Below are 22,025 nucleotides of genomic sequence, written 5' to 3'. Positions count from 1 at the left end.
CTCTCTAGCTTTTCAGTTATTTCTGAAATGCATGGTAACCTCTCAGAACTTCATCCCAAATCTCATTTTTTTTTTTTGCTGGTTACTGGGGAAAATGGAACTTTAATGAAAAAGAAGACTGTCAAACATTCTTGATTAGAAGAAATACTAGAGCTATATAGGAACTTTCAAGTTCAAACAAAGGAATTAAGATAAATATAAAAAGGTAAACAAGAATTAACAATAAAGGGCTAAACAAGGATGAAGTGCCTTATTCTAATATTGGGAGAGAGAATGCATGTGTCCCTTTTGAACCCTACTATCATTTGGGGTCATAGAAGGAACCTAGACAAGGCTTGGGAGCATTTCTTTTATGTCTTGATGATTCTAAGAGAAGAATGGAAAGAAAGGGGAAGAGGAATATACTAAGGGGGAATGAAAAGGAATGTTAGGGAAAAACTTCATGTAATCAGGGTGAGCAAGCAGATATCTACATATACTTCGAAGAGAGGTTTGAGCGAGAGGTTGACCCTTGAACCTCACCCTCAACTGAAATAGACAAAGGAGGGAAGAATACATACAGAGTTGAGTACAAAAATATATTTCACTGGATGGGGAAATAAGAGGAAAAGAGAAGAAGGAGGGAGAGGGAATTGGAGGGTAGATTAAGAGAGGGATTATTTTTAATTAAAATAAACTAATTAAGATGACACAAAAATATTTATAACTCTTTTGGATATGGAAATATTGGGAATCTGGGAGTACCCATAAATTGGAAAATGGCTGAACAAGTTATGGCTTATAAATGTGATATAGTATTTGGAATAATATTGTGTTCTAAGAAATTATAAAGAGGGTGGTTTCAGAGAAACCTGGGAAAATTTATTTGAATTGATGCAGAGTGAATAGGAGAGAAACAAGTTTATAATAACAACAATATGGCAAAGACAAAGAACTGGGAAAGACTTAGAAATTCTGATCAGTGTAATAACCAAAAATGATTCCAGAGGACTAATGGAGAAACATGCCACCCAGCTCCTGATAGAGAGGTGAAGGATTTAAAGGCACAGAACTATACATATTTTTTGGAACTGTTCAGTACAATTTGTTTTTCTTGCTATACATATTTGTAACAGATGTTTTGTTTTTCTTTAATTGGGAGGGGATGGAATTGGGGAAGGTAAAGGCAGATTTTTGTTGATTGAAAAAATACATTTTTTTTTAAAAAGAAAGAATATGGGGAGAGTAGGGTAATGAAGTTGGGAATATAGGGTTGGTCATATATTAGGAAAACCATCAACATAAAAAACAATTATATCAACAGATAGAAGAAAGTATTTGGCAACATACAAATATCATTGCTATCTTAAAAAAACTAGAAAAAACATAGAAAACTAAATAATATAAATAGTATCTATCTAAAACTAGGAGCCAGAATTATATATAATGGGGATAAGCTACAGGCCTTTCCAATAATAATAGGAGTAAAATAAGGATGCTCATTAATCACTACTACTATTTTATACAAGGTATTCCAAAAGTCCTAGTGCAGTTTTAAACTTAAGTAGCTTCAATTTAGTAGCTTGATTTCACTTAATATACAACTAGGAGGGAAAGGGAAGAAGACAGAAGGGGGAATTAAAGGAGAATAGATTAAAGTAGAAATTGTTTCTAAGCAAAACAAACTTTAATAACATAAAGAATATTTATAGCTCCTTTTCAAGTGGCAAAGAAAAGGAATCTTAAGGGTGGTCATTAATTGTGGAATGGCTAAGCAAAAGTCAGTGCAGCTTGCTTAAAACTGTACTATTAAATCTTACAATTGTACTAAGACTTTTGGAAAACCCTTTATAGTGCTCAAGATACTATATATAGCATTAAGATAAGAAAAAGAATTTTAAGGAATAAACAAACCAAAGAGGAAACAAAATTGTTGCTTTTTTAGTAAATATCATGGTTTGCTTATAGAACCCTAGGGAATCAACTAAAATTAAGTGAAATGATAACCAGAAAAATTAGAGAATATAAAACAAACCCATTTAACATCAGTGTTTCTGTACAAAAAGTCCAGTAGGAAGACATAGAAAGAGAAATACTATTTAAAAAACTACAGAATAAATGAAATATTTGGGAGTCCACCTACTGAAATACACAGAGGGTCTAGATGAATACAATTCAAAACACTTTTTATGGAGGCAGATAGATCTAAATATTTGGAGAAATATTAATTGCTTATAAGTAGACTGTATTCTACTTATACAAAATATATGTACATACAGAGTATAAACGCATCAAATGTAAATATGCATAAATGTATATAGATAGACAATAGATATCCTATGTATACTATATATAAAATGTATGTGTGTAACATATATATAATACATCTTATAAAATAAAAATGATAGTGCTATCTAAATTAGTTTACTTATTCAAAATATTCTTCCTACTTTTCCTTTCTTAAAATTTATTTAAAAGGGATATCTTTCTGGAAGGAGGGAGAGAAATATGGGGTAAATATAAATGATTTAAAAACAAAAGATAGCACTAAAAATCTATTTTAAAAAGATATCTTCTTTTTGTTGTATACTTAATCTGTTCTATTAGACTGACAAAAAAGCAAAGTTGAAAAAAGAAAAAAAACCAAATATTGGATGAGCTGCAGGGAAATAGGCACATTAATGAACTGTTAGTACATTAACTGGTCCAACCATTGTGAAAAGCAATTGGAAACTATGGCCCCAAAGTCACTAAACTGTGTATTCTCTGACCCAGAAATACCAGCAACACCTCAAAAGAATTCAAAGAAAAGAGGAAAATAGTTTTTGTGTAGATATATCTGTATAGCAAAACTCTTTGATATAGTAAAGAACTGGAAGTGAATGAAGTGTCCTTCAATTGGGAAATGGCTGAACATATGAATATAATAGAATATTACTGCCTTGTGAGAAATGACTAAAGGGATGGTTTCAGAAAAACCTGGGAAGATTTACATGAAATGATACAGAGAGCAGGACCATGAGAACTATTTATACAATAATGCCAAGACTGTAAAGATAACTTTGAAAGCTATAAGAACTCTGATCATGCAATGACCAACCATGATTCTGGGACTGATGATGAACCACACTACCCACATCCTCAGAAAAATGTGATAGACTTAATGAAGAATGCAACATAACGTTTTGGCTATGGCCAATGTGGAAATGTATTTTGCTTGCTTCTCTGTATTTGTTACTTAGGATTTTTTTTTCTTTTTTCTTTTTAATGGGTGGCATAAGATGGGAGAAAGAGAAAATAAATGTTCATTAACTGAAAAAGTAAAATAAAATTTATGAAATAAGAAAAGTGTAACAAGAGAGAAAGAAAATTATTTCAACGAATAAAAAGGAAGAAAAAGGAACCCAAAAGAAAGCTTTGTATCTACTGATGGTATATGTAGTGACCCATTAACAATCCATTTTAAAAATAAAGTTTTTCTCCAGGAATGATGGGTTTATGCATAAACATCTACTTTCCAATTACACGATTCTCCCTTGGGAATTGATATTATGCTTTTCCTCAGTAAAAATCATCATGTATGAAAGCATGTTATTATTATTATTATTGATTATAGAGATTCTATTCAGAAATTCAGATTTCATACCTGCACATTGTTTAGATGGAATTCTTCTAACAGGTGCTGAGTTTCTTCCAGGTTATGCTGGAAGTTTTCTTCCTGGCCAATAGCCCAGTTTATTTTGCTATTTTCCTGTATTTCTCTGTCACAGTTAATCCTGGATGAGAGATGTTTCTGATACATGGGCTCTATTCTTGTCACTGCAGAAGCCACAGCAGAATCTATAGTTCTTGAAATAAGAAAAATATGTTAAGTACTCCTAAATTTAGAGGTTAGCCTCTAAAATTCACTTCACTGCTTGCCCCCCACTACCCTAAGTCAACTGGCAACCAACTTTCTGATCATGGGTCTTTTTACATTTAAATAATCTGGCATCTGGCACTCAAATAGCAAATACATAGTCTACAGATGGGTCTATACTTGAATTCTTTTCAGCTTGGTAGAACCTACTAAAATGTATCTTTTACTCATAGCCTTGATACCTTGGGGGACCTTTATACCACAATGAGACAAGAGAATGGACTTTTTGTAATATTAATGACAACACATAAATGTCCAATAAACTCAATTTGTTTACTTTTAAAGTTGTCTCAAACTATACACATTATACAGCAAATTTTCAAATATTCATGATAAGGATGTAAGAAAAATATAAAATTTATGTTGTTGATTTTTTGATGCAAGATACTAGTCACATTAAAATGATTATGCAATTATATTCAGTGACAATTAAGAACTCACTTTTAACACAGGGTCATTTCTCCCCAATCAGTGTAGGAATCCCTAATTACCAAGAGATTTAGTTCTTAGGTCCTGCACCAATGCATATCTTGCTAAAAATCTGGGGAATTTTCATTGTCCCTATAGAATCAGCAGCCAATTCCTCAGAAACATTTCTGTAAAGCAGTGGCACTTAACTGATTTTTATATCATGGACCCTTTTGGCAGAATAATTTTTTCACAATAATTTTAAGTACATAAAATAAAATACAAAGTACTATAAAGGAAACAATTTTTATTACCAAAAGTTATGAGAAACCTAAAAAGATAAGTTCATGAACCCTTGGTTAAAAACCACTGACATAAAAGATAAATAACTCTATTGCTCCTTTGATCTATGTTGAATATATGGGTGATTAGATCCCTTTGACTCTCAAGTAATTGACTGTAGTCTAGGCAGGCTCAGGATATGGAAATATTTCCAAAGAATGGAGAGTAATTCCCACTCTCTTTTGTGTGATTGATCAGCTCAAATATTGTCACCAGAGGTGTATATTTAAGATATATGCTATTTTTGATGTAAACAAAGAAATCAAAAAGTCATGAGTGACTCACACTCTTCCCCCCTTATTACTAGAAGCTGCATACACTTTTGGGTATACCTACAAATGCCAAAAATGTATGTGGTGATGTTTAAGAATTCTGTTATTATCTCTACCCACTTTTCTTCAACCCTGTATAGCACAGAGGAATTAGGAGAAGGAAAATAATCAGGTGTAATACAGTCCCTCTTAGAGTCTGATAATGTGCTGAATTTTAGAAATATTCACAGATTTTAGGATTAAAGTGCAAACCTCAGCACAAAGCTTTGTAAAATAAGAGATGTAATAATGATGACAGTGCCTTTTGTCATACAGTGTTTAGAAATGCCCTGTATGGACTATATATGTATATACCCATCTCCAATACTCATATCTATACCTATATCATTAGATAATAGACAACTAAGTCCTAACTTTGTTTATGTGGCTATAGGTTACAGAGACAAAAAGAATACAAACAAGGGACACCATTTGCCACAAATATCACCCCAGCTCCTGAAGTGCTAAATTAGAACACTTTTTCCTATCCTTTTATAATTCTTTCCCTTCTATTGTTTCCCATTTTCCCTCCCACTTTAGGTCACCCTCCCCATAACAAATATTACTAAGTCTACTAAATATCTAATAAACTCAATTTGTTTACCTTTAAAGTTGTTGTCTCAAATTTTTCTTCTCTATTCCTTTCTTCTCTACTCCACTTTCTTCTCTCTTCTTCTCTACTTTCTTCCCCCAGTGAGAAGGGACGAAGGGATGGACAGAAATAGACGTAGAAGGGCGCATAGAAATAGAAGGCCAAGGCATGGAGGAAGAGGAAGATATGTATGAAGAAGAGAGAGGGATTGATAAAGAGGATGGAATAAAGGAAGAGGGAGGCAAGCGGGAACTTGATGGCAAAGGAGAGGAAAAAGGAATAGCAGTAGAAGAAAGTATGGATGGAGCAGTAGAAATAGAAGGGGATGGAGAAATAAGAGGTATAGGAGAAGGAACAAGAGATGAAGAGGAAGAGGAGAGTACAGAAGGAGAGGGAGAAGAAGAAATACAAGTGGAAGGAGAAGATGGAGAAGTAGATGGAGAATAACAGGGAGGTGGACGAGGGACAAATGAAGTATGGGATTGAGGTGGGTAGGACAGCGTTTTGGTTTGTAGAGGAGATGGTTGTACTGACTGAACAAGATCTGGGTTAACAGGATGCTGAGGCAATTGAGAGAGATAGCCAGGGACATAAGAACGAATGGGAGCTGGTGGGTAGGGAAATTGGCTTGATGAACAAGAAGGCATCAAAACAGGTAGGGCAGCTTCCGAATGAACATCAGAAACAACTAGTCGAGTTGGAAGGGAACGACGTACAAAGGCAGGCTTTGGAACAGATGGAGTTGGGAACTGAGTTGGATGGAAAGGCTTGGGTCTGGAAGATTTATAAAATAGCTTGTTATTTGGGGTGGGATCAGAGATGGTAGGTCTTTGGGGTGGATGGGGAAGGTATCTAGGAGGTTCAGAAAGAACTGGGGCTGGAAGATGAGGGAGACAGCCAGAAAAGCTAGATGTAAATGTAGTTGGAGGATGGGGGAAATTGATAGTTTGATAGGAAGGGGTTGAGGCAGGTAATAAGGAATCAGGAAGCTTAGAGGGGACAGATGGACAGATAGGAATGGATGGATGTAGCTGATGGATGGGAGAAAGAATTGGGCAGGTTGGAAGGGTTTGGGAGACGTGGTAAGGCATAGGGACCAGTGGAGGAGACAGCTGATCAGGGCTGGAAGGTGTGGACACAGCTGGGCAGGCAGGAAGGGATCTGGATGGCAGGAAGGCATTTTGGATAGGCAGGTAGAGACAGCCTTATTAAGTTGCTCTATTTAGATCATCAACCTGTCCCTGATCTCTGGTTTATATTTTCTTCTTCTTAGGGCCTAGGACTCTTCATTACTCAATGACTTCTTTCACTAAGGGCAGCTAGGTGGCACAGGGGATAGAGTGCCAGGTCTGGAATCAGGAAGACATTTTCCTGAGTTCAAATCTGGCCTCAGACACTTATCAGCTGTGTGACCCTGGGCAAGTCACTTAACCCTGTTTGCCTCAGTTTCCTTATCTATAAAATGAACTGGAGAAAGAAATAGAAAACTACTCCAGTATCTTTGCCAAGAAAACTCCAAAAGGGGTCATGAAGAAGAGTCTAATACAATGGAAATGACTGAACAACAACAACCTTTCACTAGGGGTCAGATCTATGTATGGAGAAGGAAACAGAAATTTTCCCTCCTCCCAGCTTTAACTCAGCAATTCAGAGAATGTTGGTCATAAAGATAAAGAGTGGGGTAGGCAATAAAACTTGGATCAAAGGAGACCAGTATAAGTTCCACTGTAGAATAGCTAATAAGTTTTTCAAAACCCTTTTAATTAGTGCACAGACCTCCCTCTTATGAGCTGTACATAATGACTGACTGACTATATTTTTTTAAAAATGAAAATACATCGATATTGGAGATAGGTATATGACAACATTGTGTAAACTATGGATTTAAAATGAGATGGCTTTCAGCTTCTTATAGCCTTTATGTTATTAAAAGGAAGGTCAATTCAATTATATTTTTTTGTTGAATTGAACTAAAGGTAATCTATATTGCAGGGGGTTAGTTGAAAAGAAAGACAGATAATCTGCCTTCTACTTTCTCTCGGGAATGGAAATTTCTCTGTAAAGTTTCTATGGGGGTAGGGGGGAGCACAGTTCTTGGATTTAACAGTGACTAACTTGACTAATTTTTAACATAACAATTTTGTAAAATATAGCTTCTTAAGATTTTTGTAGAGATAAGAACTGTATACTTTGCATGGAGATCATATGATTATAAAACCACACAGAAAATGAAAGGGCACTCTTAGAAGTTGTACAAAAGAAAATGAAAACTTGCCTTTTATTTTTAAATTTTAAATTTATCAATTCTTCTCCCAGCTTAAAGTTTTTCTTAGTTTCCACACTTTCTTTGGGGTTAACAGATGTTCTAACACAAGAATATTTTCTTTGATTTTTCTTAGGGATCTATGAAACACTGGTTACTCTCTGGCTTTTCTTCTTTTTTGCTCTTTAGCTGTGACTTTACCAATATCTCATATTACTTTATATCCCTTACCACTGATATTGCCCTTCCTATATAAGTCTTCACTCAGTTTTGAAATTAGCATTGGTATCTGGGTGTCTAACACTATATACTTTCTTAATACTGTAACCAATGGCTAAAACATAAAGCATGAATCATGTCTAAAATAATGAGGATTATTTATTTAAATATTTCCAATAAACTACCATCCTATAAGATCCTTACTTAATATATTATATTTGCTTTAAGCTTTACATTTTGTAAGATGTTCTCAGCTACATTGTGAAATATATTAGAACTGTAAGTAAAGAAAACAACTTTACCTCCTGAATCCACTATTCTATGTTGTTTCTATCTACAAATAAAATATATTTTTCTTTTATCTATTACTATATTGTGAGTTTCTTAAGGGCATAGATTGTGCCTTATTTATGTTTATACCTTTCCAAGGACTTAATATAGCAGTTAGTAAATATTTGGAGGCGTGAACTAATGAACTAATATATAAAGAACTCTATATCTAATGAGTGTGTGTGTTTTAAAGCCAAGAACTCTAAGGTCTTTTCTGGTTTTATCATTCATTTATTTTAATTAGATATTATTTATATTACACATTTAATTATATATTATTTTACTATTTGAAAACCAGAATTATTTTGGCACTTTCCCTCTTCTAAAACCTAAAGGAAATTCATAATGTTAAGCAAGAAAAGGGTCCATATATTTCCGATGATAGTACATAAAAATCTCATTAATGAAAATGACTAAAAAAAGAATGACAAGAAGTTGCAAATTATTAGGAGCTTAGAGTGAAGGGGGAGAAGCCCCAATATTATTAAATTAAGTGGTTTGAATCCTTTTATTGGACTAGAATAATAATACCTTTATTGTTTAGAATTACTGTGTTAATTAAAAGACGTATGTAAAATTTGAATACATTAATAGTGTGTTCCCCTTCTTCAGGGACAAAGAGGATACTATTAGTATACAAAGATCTATTATTAGCAGAGAATGTGCTTTTAGCTATTTTTAGTTGTGAATTAGTATTGCTCCATCTTCACTCTTGCCTAGTCTTTCTTGTGAACAATGGCACACAATTATGAAACAAATCAATGGTAAAAACTGGCATTATACTTTTGGATTATGAAGCTTTTTGAAACAGTGCTGTGAAATAGGTGATATGTTTACTCCAATTTAACTGATGCAACAATGGAAGCTCAGAGTAACTGCTACCTATTGTGACTGTTCTCAGGTTGCTCCTTCATATCTCTTTGAAAAGGCTTATGACTGTCTTGACTTTGCTTCTCTGTATTTCCTTGAATGGATCTATAGCTAATTTGATTCTGATTGTAATAAGGCTTATAATTACCTTGATTCTGTCCTTCTGTACCTTCCTGACAAGGTCTTCTAAAGTTATTCTGATTTTGTTTGTAATAAGGCCTGTAATTGCCTTGGTTGTTCCCTCTTTGGTAAAAATTTCTCTGATTATTCCTATTTCCCCTAAAAAAATCTTTGAGGCTTTTGGCCATTACCTGTCTCACTTCATATTTTCTTGTTCTACATTCTCTCAATAAGTGTCCTTGCTTCTCACAATATTGACACACTTTAGGGGTTTTATATTGACTTTTAACTCTTTGACCTGAGAGTGCTGGAGCTAGGATGCTTCTGTGGGTATGTTTTGCAGCATCCTGCATGAGAGGCTTCTGTTGACCTGATTTTAAAGACTGGTCAACATCTTTTACTGAACTCAGGTTATTTCTAGCAGAGGGAGCTCTGGCATCTCTCTGAACACATGGCTCACTATGGGTACAATTCTTCTTCTCTCTCCATAGTTGTATAAGAAAATACCATGCTATAATATTAGTAATGGAGAGAAGAAAAACTACAATTACTAGAACTATTACCATACTGCCATAGTAAGGCCCAAATTCTGCTGAAATGTTCCCAGTATTGTTGAGCATGGGTTCAATGGGTAAAACAGATATTATGTGGTCCCAGAACAACCCAACGAAAAAAGACAAGAAGTAAAACAAATATTCAGTCATGGTTTAGTATAAACACTAAGGCTTTTCTCTGCTAGAGGCTTTCAAAAAATTAAGTGAGGCAGTAGGTGGAAAAAATTTTTCTTTCTATAAAAATTTTTTTACCAGGTTAGTAACTCCTAGTGGCCCCTTTAAAAAAAAAAAAAGATTTACCAGGTTAGTAGGTTAGAAACTCCTAGTTGGCTCACCAATAAATATGTAAAAAAATTTTTTTAACTATGTCTACTAACCTGAAAAATTATATAATGGCACTTATATGAAAAATTATAACTTTAGAAAAATTATAATTGGGCCGTTAAGTCCTGCCGCAGTTGCCATTCAAATGTGAAAATATTTTACTGACTAGCTGGGCCCTAATCTAGCTGGCTATCTGACTGCTATTAATTTCCTAAACCAATCTGTTTGGGCCTTTTAAAATTTTCTCCACTCTGCTCCCTCCCAAATTGATAAGCAAATGATTAAGAAGCCTCTTAATTAAATAATCATAGCAGAATTTGTAAAAATCAATATAAATGATAAGGGTTAAGAAATGCAAATTATACAACCTGTCTGCTTTTAATATAGTAAGGGCTGGTTGCTGCCTCTTGCCTTAGGGTATGCTCCAGCTTTCTCCAACTTTGACTCTTTTTCTCCTTCACTCCAACTCTGCTTTCACTTCTTGGCTCCTTTCTTCTAACTCCAAGCCCCTTTCACTTTGTCCACCCCCCCTTACCATCTAACTTTCTTCTCTGTACTGCTGCACTGAACCCCTGTGTTTCTCTCTCACCAATCTCTCCTTCCATTCTCCTAGTGCTCTGGTGTCCTCCCTTCCTGTCTTCTTAATCTTCTGGCCTCCCCTTTCACTGTCTTCTCCAACCTCCCTTTCTCCCACTTCTCTATGCTCCAGAGTCTCTTCTGTTCTCTCAATCTTCCAGCCTCCTCCCAACCTCCATACATCTGCCTTAGCTTCTCTAGTGTCCTTTTTTATTAACTCTCTCTCTCTCTCAGGTGAAATCTGGGGCTGGCTGCCCCCAGGGCCAGCTGAGTCCGTGCTCCCCAGGACGGGCTGGGGGGTGGATGAAGCAAACCCCAGCGTCTCTGAGGGTTTTTGTGCGCCTCCCCACTATGCGTGCTGTGGCCTGGGGTTTTTTGTCCGCACAGCTTATCCCGGCTCAGAGGCCCCCCCCCCACCCCCAGCTGAAGCGGAGGGCAAGGGGCCCTAGCTCCTCTTACACAGAAAAAAACCCTGAGGGCCTAAGGCTTTTTAATCTCAGTCCAAAGGCAGGGTCCCCAAATCAAAATAAATTTCCACACCATGGTCACATAGACAGCAAAGCAAGGATACAGACCCAGGTTCTTTTGGCTCTAAGTCCAATGCTCTTACACTTACAGAAATGGCTAGCTAAGTTTGGAATAGCTAGCTAAGTTTTGGAATGGCTAACTAAGATAGGAATAGTTAGTAAATAAAGTGTAGAGAGAGAAGAGCAGGGGACAAAAGTTGAACACCTACTCCTTTACCATTATTGTTCACAATTACTTCAGCAGTTACTCTAAAATTTATTTTTTTAACCTATGATCTGAATTTCATTCCAAATACCTAACTGTATCTGGTTGCCCTGTTAGTTCAAATTTAACTCATTTCAAACTCAATATGTTTAAAACTAAACTCATAAGTTCTCCCCCAGAAATATCTGTTAATATTTCCTATTTATCCTCTTTGAATATATTTGTTTGCTTGTTGTCTGCCCCATCAGATTGTAGTCCCTTGAGGGTAGGAACCGTCTTTTGCCTCTTTTTGTATCCCTAGAAGTTAGCATAGTGCCTGGCACATAGTCGTTTAATAAATGTTTATTGATTAATTGAATGTCTGATTGAATCTGCTCCCTCTCCAGCCTTTTTTTTAAAGGCACTACCATTTTCTTTGCTATTTAGGTCTGAAGTCTGTCCTTTCCATTAAAACTCTACTTATTGCTATAACCACATCCGTTCCTTTAGTTCTGGACATTTGCAACCAACCTTATGATGGAACTCACTGACACTACTGTGTTCTAATTTATTCAACACAATTCTATCAGGTTAATGTTTCTAAAACATTCATTTTGTCATGTTACTCACTGGCTCAAGAACTTGCATGGTTCCCTATTGCTTTAAGGATGAAATTTGAATTCTCAACCCTGGTATTGAAGGGCCTCCATAATTTATCAACAACTTTCCCCATTACTTGACATTGTGAATCCTCTGCTCCAAAAAATCTTTTCTTCATGAGCATTCTCAATTCATGACCTTCTTCCTTTTTGGGATACACTTCCCTCTGCCTATTTATATCATACCCATACTTTTTTGCTCAGATAAAGTTCCATATTCCCCCAAAACTCTTCCTGAACACTCCGTATTAATTTCCCTTTCCTCTGAACCACTACAACACAATGAATGCATCACTCATTTCAACATTGAATCTTTCTTCTTTACACTGTTAGTCATTCACAGAATAGCTGATCCTAAGAATTAGAAGGGATCTCAAAGTGAGGTATAGTGGGAAAAACACTGAATCAGGAGGCAGGAATAGTGGGTATGAGTCAGGGTGCTTACCAAGATCTTAGGCAATTTTAAAATTTAGAGATAAAAGGGTCTTTAGCGATTACAGGATTTATATCTAGGAAGAATCTTTAGAGCTTATCTAAGTTTAATTCATTTTATAGATGAGGAACCTGAGACCCATGGAGATTAAAAGACAGCCTTGCACATGGGTGTTTAGTAAATGCTTGCTGAATTGTAGTGTAGCAAAGTTAGAGAGGTAGTCAGTATCAGCAGAGCTGAGATATGAACTCAGGTCCTCTGACTCCAAATCCAAAGACTTACTTTGGATGACGAAGTCACTTGACTTTTCTCAAACTCAGGTTCATCATCTATAAAGTGAGGGTGCTAACTAGATTTCTCTAAGTTCATATCTAGCTTTAAGATCTTATCCAACCAATATCTGAAACAAGAATCTTTTGATATGTATATGTCTTATTTCTCCAACTTAATTATGACCTTCTTGTAGGTAGGAAATACAAAACATTTTTAATTTCCAAAGAATGTAATATATTTCCATGAACATTAATGATAGGTGTTTAATAACTATTTCACGGAATAATTGAAAAATACAGAATCAGAAAAGGCATGAAGAGCTTACCGATCCATCCTTTGACAGGCTTTATTTAAATCACATTATTCAGAAATACATCATGACCTTTTCAAGAGCTCTTGGTTAAGACCTGTATTGGTTGATGATGCTTTACAAAAAGAAAACTTTCTTATATCCTACCTAAATTTCTCAAGCTATAATTTAATCCAATTTTCCTTTTCTATTAGTGGAGATGGAAAGAATTTGTTTTTCATTTTCCTAACAATGGTTTCTGATAACTAATATTGCCCTAAGAAGAAATAATTTCCTTTAGAAAGTATTTTTAAAACCAGGTACTTTAAAATTTTGAATTCTAACTTGACTATATCAAATGTATAAATCATATTCCACTGTGTTTAAATTTCATATGTAAAAAGAATAATTGCTTAGCTCCATAATATAGATATTGAATAACTCATTGATTACAAAAATATTATAAATATGATATAACCTAACCAAGTAATATTAAATAATGCAAACAGTAACACTAAATAATGCAAATAGTAATACTAAAAATACTTACTTCCAATTTATTGTAGGTCTACTGGAAGAGGAAAAGTTAGATTCTTGTTTCAAGCTGAATCCCTGAATTTGTTCAAGGGCCTCTTCTAATCGGGGAATTGGCTTTTGATAAACTTATGTGGATAACAGAACACAGAAAATGGCACAGAATCAATTAATCATAAAATAATCTCTCTAGTCTTTTATATTTAAAGCACCATGTAGTTCAAAAATTATACAAGTGTGAATTTTATTAATCAACAAGAAATATTTTTTCAAAAATTTTTGAACTAGCAAAATTTTCTTTTCAATTAAAAAAATTATAAGTTATTACTATCAAATTTCTTATGGAAAATTTCAGGAAGAAATGTAATAAAGAATTTTGATCACATCACTTGAATGTCTTTTCTCCATTCAAAAATATTTTGGGGACACTTGGGCTATAATATCCTTGACTCTCATTAGTCCCTATAGCTTGGATTATATTTTGATGTTTACATGTTTTATCTCCCCTGTAGAATGTAATATACTTGAGGGCAAGAACTGTAATTTCATATTTCATAGCAATAATCATAACATCTGACATTTATATAACATTTTAAGGTTTGTAAAGCACTTCATAAACATTATCTTACCTGATTCTCACAACGTTGTGAGCCAGGAACTAACATTACCTCCATTTTGTAGAAGAGGAATTAGAGAGGTGACTTGCATGTGGTTTGGCTATATAACTAGTAAGCAGAGGAGGCGGGATTTGAAACCAGGTCTCTTCTGAATCCAAATCCATCTATTTCCCTTATATCACATTTGGCTCTTTATCTATCACCCCACTGTTCAGCATAGTTCCTTACCCATTGTAGGCCCTTACTGAATATATGTTCAACTATTAAACTGAATTGTGGGGTTCAATTTTAAAATAACATCCAAAGTTCCCAGTCTATTATTCAAGGTCTTCTCTGACCTGATCCTACATTAATTATCTTTCTAACAATATATTTCTTTTATTCAGAATCAGAATTTTAAATATACAATAGAAAGAAGGCTAGACAAGAATCAGGAGAGTTTGAGTCTTGCCTCTGATACTTAGCTGTGGAACCACAGATGACTCATTTAATTTCTTTCTGCTTTGGTTTCCTCGTGTGTAAAATGGCAGCAAAGCACCACATACTTCCTAGGGTTGTTATAATGATCAAATCAGATAATATGTATTTAAAGGGGACTGGTCAGTGGAATGTCTGACCAATTTTAAGAGTTTCTCTATCAACCTGATGAAATTATAGGTTGTAGGCTTTTGTATGGAGATATGCCTCCTAAGAGGAGGTACTCATGTCCACTAACATCCACTAACTTAGAAGACACAGACAATGCATGTGATTGAGGCTACATCCAAGACGATAGGCTATCTGGGGCATGGAATAAAGACTTCTGTTGTAGAAGTAGATTTACTCTGTGGTCTATTCAAGCAAGCTATGAAGTTGGTCCATGCTTCCTTCACTTCTCTTTAGGACTTTAAGAATGTCCAGTTTATAGCAGAGCAGATTTCTGTTAGGTTTGGGTGGGGGAAGAGAAGACACCTAGGCTCATATGCAGTTTCTCTTCTTGTTCTTTCTTTTTTTTTTTTTGCAGGGCAATGGGGGTTAAGTGACTTGCCCAGGGTCACACAGCTAGTGTTAACTATCTGAGAGTGGATTTGAACTCAGGTCCTCCTGAATCCAGGGCCAGTGCTTTATCTACTGTGCCACCTAGCCGCCCCCATATGCAGTTTCTTTACAGAATTGTGACTTATGGCAGAAGCCTATGATAGAGGTAGGCCTGTTGCATGTACAAGGCCTGGGAATCAGTCAGGCAATAAACATTTATTAAGTGCCTAATATATGCCAGGCACAGTATTAAGCATTTCAGATAGAAAGGCAAAAGACAATTCCTGTGCTCATGGAGCTGACAGTCTAATGGGGGAGAGAATATGCAAACAGTTTATGTGTAAACAACTATATTATATACAAGATAAATAGGATATAATCAACTGAGGGAAGGTATTAGAATTAAGATCGATTTGGAAGGTTTTCTGTAGAAAGTGTGATCTCAGCTGGAGCTTGAAGGAAACCAAGGAAAAGAGTGGGAGAATATTTCAGGTATGTAGAACAGACAGTGAAAATACCCAAAGTCAGGAGACAGAGTGACTTGTTTAAGGACAAAAGAGGTGGCCAGTATCACTGGAGCACAGAATGCATGGGTGTAAGATATAAAAAGACTGGGGAGGAGCAAGTTATAAAGGAATATGAAAGCCAGACATTTTGATATTTGATCCTGGAGGTGATAGGGAGCCAATAGGGTTTATTGAGTAGGAGGGTGACAAGGTCAGACCTACACTTTTTTTTTTGGTAGGGAAATTGGGGTTAAGTAACTTGCCCAGGGTCACACAGCTAGTAAGTGCCAAGTGTCTGAGGCCGAATTTGAACTCAGGTCCTCCTGAATCCAGGGCTGGTGCTTTATCCACTGTACCACCTAGCTGCCCCAAAGGAAGCTTTTTTGTTGTTTGTTTGTTTGCAGGGCAATGAGGGTTAAGTGACTTGCCCAGGGTCACACAGCTAGTAAGTGTCAAGTGTCTGAGGCCAGATTTGAACTCAGGTCCTCCTGAATCTAGGGCTGGTGCTTTATCCACTGTGCCACCTACCTACCCTAGACCTACACTTTTAAGAAAATCACTTTGGTAGCTGAGTGGAAGATGGACTGCAATGGTTAGAGATTTGAGGCATGAGACCAACTAGATACCTATTACAGTAGTCTAGACATGAGGTGATTGATGAGGGCCTGCATCAGAGTTGTGCCTTGGTCATAGGAGAAAAGAGAAAGTATATAAAAGATGCCACAAAAGTAAAAATGAAGGACTTGGCAATAGATTGGATATAGAAGATGTGAGACAGTAAGAGTGAATTCTTTGCATCTTATACATTTTCTGTGAGGATGAAATGAAGGTTGTCCTGTGCACAATTTGCAGTTGCTACTTTGAGGGCTTGTCTGGGAACTGGGTAATCCTTGTATCTATTTGAGATACCTAGACACAATTATATCTGTATTTTATTTTGGAGACTTTTAAGAACAACAACCTCTAATTGGGGGAAAACAAACCAAAGTAAGATACTAACCCTTAAGGATCAAAATCCAATGTCTGTGTGAGGCAAGGGGCTTTGTATGTGTTGGAAGAGGGAGAGACTAGGACACAGTTTACATGTATAAAATGAAAAGCTTAAAATTTTATATGTTAGATATTACCTAATTCAACACATTCATTCAACAGATTAAGAAATTAAGGCCTAGAGAATTTTGTGAAATTATGTACAAAGTCAGAAAACTAGTTAGTCAGGGAAGGAACAGGACCCTGGTCTCCTGTTTCCAGTTCAGTATGCCACATAATTTTTCATCAAACGAGGTAATATTTATCTAGCCCAGTGCCCGGCATATAATAAGTGCTTATTTCCTCCCTCTTTCCCATCATTAACATGAATCTTCCACTCTAGTCTGGCTAGCTTCTTTATTTTCTTTTAGACATGCCAAACTCATTCCTGCCTCTGAACTTCTTTACTCATGCTCCAGCTTGGATTGTGCTCTTCCACATAGATTCTGTATAGCTAAATCCTGCCTCTTGTTACAAAGTCCCTTCTAAAACTTTCTGTACTTTTTTCTTCTCTGAAACCCTTATCATATCCATGTTGGTGATTGTCTTGCCATTTAAGGTTCAAAGTTGAAAATTAAAAAACAAAAACACAAACAAAAATTTCCTATCCCAGTATCCAAAACAAAAACATCTAGGAAATAATTTTGAACCAGATGCAAACTATATAATTCCTAAAGTTATTGAATTATTGGTGTAGGTAGGTAGATAGAGCATTGGATACGGAGTCAGAAAGACCTGATTTTAAAATTGGCCTCATACTTAGTAGCTCTGTGGTCTTGGGCAAGTCATTTAACACCTCTCTCTTTGACTCAGTTTCCTCATCTGAAAAATGGGGATAATAATAGCACCCACTCCCCAGGTCTGTTGTAAGGATCGAATGGGAATAATTTTAAAGTGTTTAGCACAGAGCTTGGCACAAAGTAAGTGCTATATAAATGTTAGGTATTATTATTATTATTAGAAAATCAAAATAGTCTCTAAACTCAGCTTCTGATGACCCAATAATTTATTTGTTTTATACATATGCACACATGTATTTTAAGGATATACTGATCTCTTTTATTTGGTCTGCTTTATTAGTGCATTATTAGTTTCATGTCAAAAAATCTAGTGATAGCTTTTAATTATTTTGTTAATGTAGTAGAAATTTATAAACCTGTTCTCCTGCGCTGAGAAGGAGGGATATGAGCACGTTGGAATTTTTCAGTGACTTCTTCAAGCTTCTGTTTTCTTTGTTGAAGAATTTGTTCTCTGATTTGGTGTTCTTTTTCTTCTTCTTTCTTGCGTTTCTCTTCAAAAGCTCTACATCAAAATATGCAAATATATGACAGAAGTATTATTAACTAGTAGTATTTTAAAATTCGCAAACCAAATAGTCAGAAAATTATTTAAGTCAATTTCATACCTCATATTTTTTTCAGAAACAACAAAATTATCTAAAGCTTATTAAGTTACAATGACTTTGAGTAACTCTAAATTTGACTAAGTAAGTCACTTAGTGTTTAGTAGGTGGTTAGGGGAAATTTATTTAAGCCTTTCACAACAGTAGAATTCTATCTGGATCCTTAAGGAGTTGATTTGGGAATAGCTCTGGTGTGGCTGCCCTCCCTCTTATTCTCAGAAGTCTTTTCAAGACTAAAAGCAAGATCATAGGAACCTCCAGAACTTCTGTGTATTTGGTCTAGCCTATACCAGGTACATGACTCACCAAATTTCCACAATAACATTTCTAGAGGGGAGGGGCAAACCCCAGAGAGCTATGCTCTTCAAAAATTACTATAATAACATTAAGAATCATCAATGAAAACAAATGTTTAAACATCCAAACTAATACACAAATACTAAAAAAAAGTTAAGCTAGGGGCAGCTAGGTGGCGCAGTGGATGGAGCACTGGCCCTGGAATCAGGAGTACCTGAGTTCAAATCTGGCCTCAGACACTTAACACTTACTAGCTGTGTGACCCTGGGCAAGTCACTTAACCCCAATTGCCTCACTTAAAAAAAAAGTTAAGCTATAAATACCCTTTTTGTTTGTTTTTTTGTTTTTGGTGAGGCAATTGGGGTTAAATGACTTGCCCAGGGTCACACAGCTATTAAGTGTTAAGTGCCTGAGGTCAGATTTGAACTCAGGTCCTCCTGACTCGAGGGCCAGTGCCCTATTCAGTGCGCCACCTAGCTGTCCCTATAAATACCTTTTAAAAAATAGTTTGGTATTAAAAGTATTAATTAACTTTAACAACATAGTGGAACATATTCTTTACTTCTATATCCTCCTTTGAACTTTTTCTTGCTGTTATTATCCTGTACATGATTGTAGTCAGTGTGTATATTATTCTTTTGGCTCTGCTTTATTCACTTGGCATCACTTAATCAAGTTATCCAATTATTTCCCTATATTAGACACATAATTGTCACTTCTTATAGTATAATAATATTCATCATATTTATATATCACAATTAATTTAGTCATTCCTCAATCATTACATACATGGGTTGTTCACATTATCATGTTATTATAAATATATAATTACAATGAACATTTCCCCCTCATGGATCACAGTCTTGTTATGGTGGAGGGGCCTGCATAGCTTAATGAAACTATGAGCTATGCTATGCAGTGTCACCCAAGATGGTCACGTCATAGTACAGAGTTCTGACAAAAGGTGTTCCACTGGAGAAGGAAATGGCAAACCACTCCAGTATCTTTGCCAAGAAAATCCAATGGACAGTATTTCAAATATATGACACTGGGAAATGACCCCCCCCACCTCAGGTGAGGTATTCAACATGCTATTGAGGAACAGAAGACAAAACAAGTAGCCCTAATATGAATGATGCAGCTGGGACAAAACTGACAGGAAGTTTAGCTGTGGATATGACAGGTAATGAAAAAATATCTATGATATTTATAGGAATTGGAAGTTGAGGGGGTGCCCATCAATTGGGGAATAGCTGGACAAGTTGTGGTATATGAATACAATGGAATACTATTGTGCTGTAAGAAATGATGAGCAAGAGGAGTTCAGAGAAACCTGGAGGGTCTTACTTGAGCTGATGATGAGTGAGATGAGCAGAACTAGAAGAACACTGTACACAGTATCATCAACATTGAGTGTTGATCTACTGTGATGGACTATATTCTTCTCACCAATGCAATGGTACAGAAGAGCTCCAGGGAACTTATGATAGAAGAGGATCTCCAAATCCAAGAAAAAAAAAAAGGAAGAAAGAACTGTGGAGTATGGATGCTGAATGAACCATACTATTTCTTTTGTTTTTGGTGCTGTTGTTTTTTTTTTCTATTTTCAGGTTTTTCATCATTGCTCTGATTTTTTCTCTTATAACAGGACTAATGCAGAAATAGGATTAATGTTATTATGTGTATATATATGTGTGTGTATAGATATCTATATCTATATCTATAACTATATCTATATGTATGTGTATATGTATATAGATATATAGATATAACCTATATCAGATTACCTGCTGTCTAGGGGAGGGGGGAGGGAGGGGAGGGAGGGAGAAAAATCTGAAATTGTAAAGCTTGTATAAACAAAAGTTGAGAACTATCTTTACATGTAATGGAAAAAATAAAATACCTTATATGTAAAAAAAAAGAAAAAATATCTATGGAACCAAGGTAAGCTAGATGTGGTCAAACAAGAGATGCAAAGATTAAACATCAACATCTTGGGTATCAGTGAATATATACTACTGTGGGTGTGAGTCCCTTAAAGAAATAGAGTGACTCTCATAGTTAATAAAAGGGTATGAAAAGCAGCATTAGGGTATAATTTCAAGCCTGACAGAATGATGTCAGTTCAAATGTGAGGCAATTTGTTCAACATCATAGTAATACAATCTTATGCTTTAACCATTGATGCTAAAGAGGTCAAAATTGGTCAGTTCTGTAAAGATTTATATCATCTTCTAGAAATAAGACCAAAAAAGATGTCATAGGAAACTGGAATGCTAAACTAGGAAATCAAAAGATAACTGGAATAACAGGAAAGTTTGGCCTTGGAGTACAAAATAAAACAGGGCAAAGACTAATAGAGTTTTGTCAAAATAACTTGCTGGTCATAGCAAACATTTCTTTTCCAACAGTCGAAAAGGCGACTCTATACATGGATATCACCAGATGGTCAATATTGTAATAAGATTGATTATATACTTTGCAGCCAAAGGTGGAAAACCTTTATACAGTCATTTAAAACAAGACCTGGAACTAATTGTGGTTCAGATTATGAGCTTCTTATTGCAAAATTCAGGCTTCAAATATTGAAGAAAGTAGGTAAAAATAATCAGACCATGTAGGTATGACTTAAATAACATCCCTTATGAATATAAGGTGGAAGTGAAGAATAGATTTAAGGGATTAGACCTGGTAGACAGAGTGCCTGAAGAACTATGGAAATAGGTTTGTAATATTGTACAGGAAGTAGCAACAACAAAAAAAAACTTCCAAAGAAAAAGAACAAGAAAACAAAATGGCTGTCTGATTAGACTTTACAAATAGCTGAGGAAAGTAGACAAGCAAAAGGTAAAGGAGACAGGGAAAGGTATACCCCACTGCATACAGAATTCCAGAGAATAAAAAGGAGAGATAAGAAGGTTTTCTTAAACAAGCAATGCAAAGAAATAGAAAAAGACAACAGAATGGAAAAAGACAAGAAAGATCTCTTCAAGAACTGTGGGATAACAACCGACTGTTTCATGCAAAAAGGGGCATGATAAAAGACAAAAATAGTAGGGCCTTAACAGAAGCAGTGGCAAGAATATACAGGAATATAACAGGAATATACAGGAATATAACAGAAGAAGTGGCAAGAATATACAGGATTACAACACAAGAAAGATCTTAACATCACCAATAACATGATTATCATGATTACTGATCTAAAACCAGGTATCCTGGACAATGAAGTCAAGTGAGCCTTTGCTAATAATAATGGTAATGGCAGTGATGGAATTCCAGCTAGGCTATTTAAAATCCTAAAAGATGATGCTGATGCTGTTAGAAACACTGCACTGAACATGCCAACAAATTTGGAAAATTCAAGAGTGTAAGGGGCTAAAATTCTAGCTAGTCTGTCTAAAATATCTAATGAGTGGTCGCCAATAAATTATAAGCTTTAGCAAGAGTT

At 35.5% G+C, this 22,025-nt stretch overlaps 1 protein-coding gene across 3 annotated transcripts in view; it reads right to left on the bottom strand.

Annotated features, from left to right (window-relative positions):
- The window catches only part of CEP126 (centrosomal protein 126), a 130,677-nt gene that overhangs the window by 70,348 nt on the left and 38,304 nt on the right, over positions 1-22,025 (bottom strand). For 2 of the 3 annotated variants that reach the window (XM_043995640.1, XM_043995641.1), the window contains exons 3-5: positions 18,032-18,177; positions 13,723-13,834; positions 3,626-3,827 (exon numbers count right to left, since the gene is read on the bottom strand). In XM_043995640.1, coding sequence (XP_043851575.1) covers positions 3,626-3,827; positions 13,723-13,834; positions 18,032-18,177 — 460 coding nt within the window. Of the gene's footprint in view, positions 1-3,625; positions 3,828-5,563; positions 5,698-13,722; positions 13,835-18,031; positions 18,178-22,025 lie in introns of those variants that run through there. The other variant, XM_043995642.1, reaches the window with a different exon arrangement.

This window comes from Dromiciops gliroides, chromosome 3, assembly GCF_019393635.1.
Source record: "Dromiciops gliroides isolate mDroGli1 chromosome 3, mDroGli1.pri, whole genome shotgun sequence".
NCBI classification, from domain to species: Eukaryota; Metazoa; Chordata; class Mammalia; order Microbiotheria; family Microbiotheriidae; genus Dromiciops; species Dromiciops gliroides.
The sequence above is the reverse complement of the archived record's forward strand: the minus strand, read 5'-3'. Positions and strand labels throughout refer to the sequence as shown.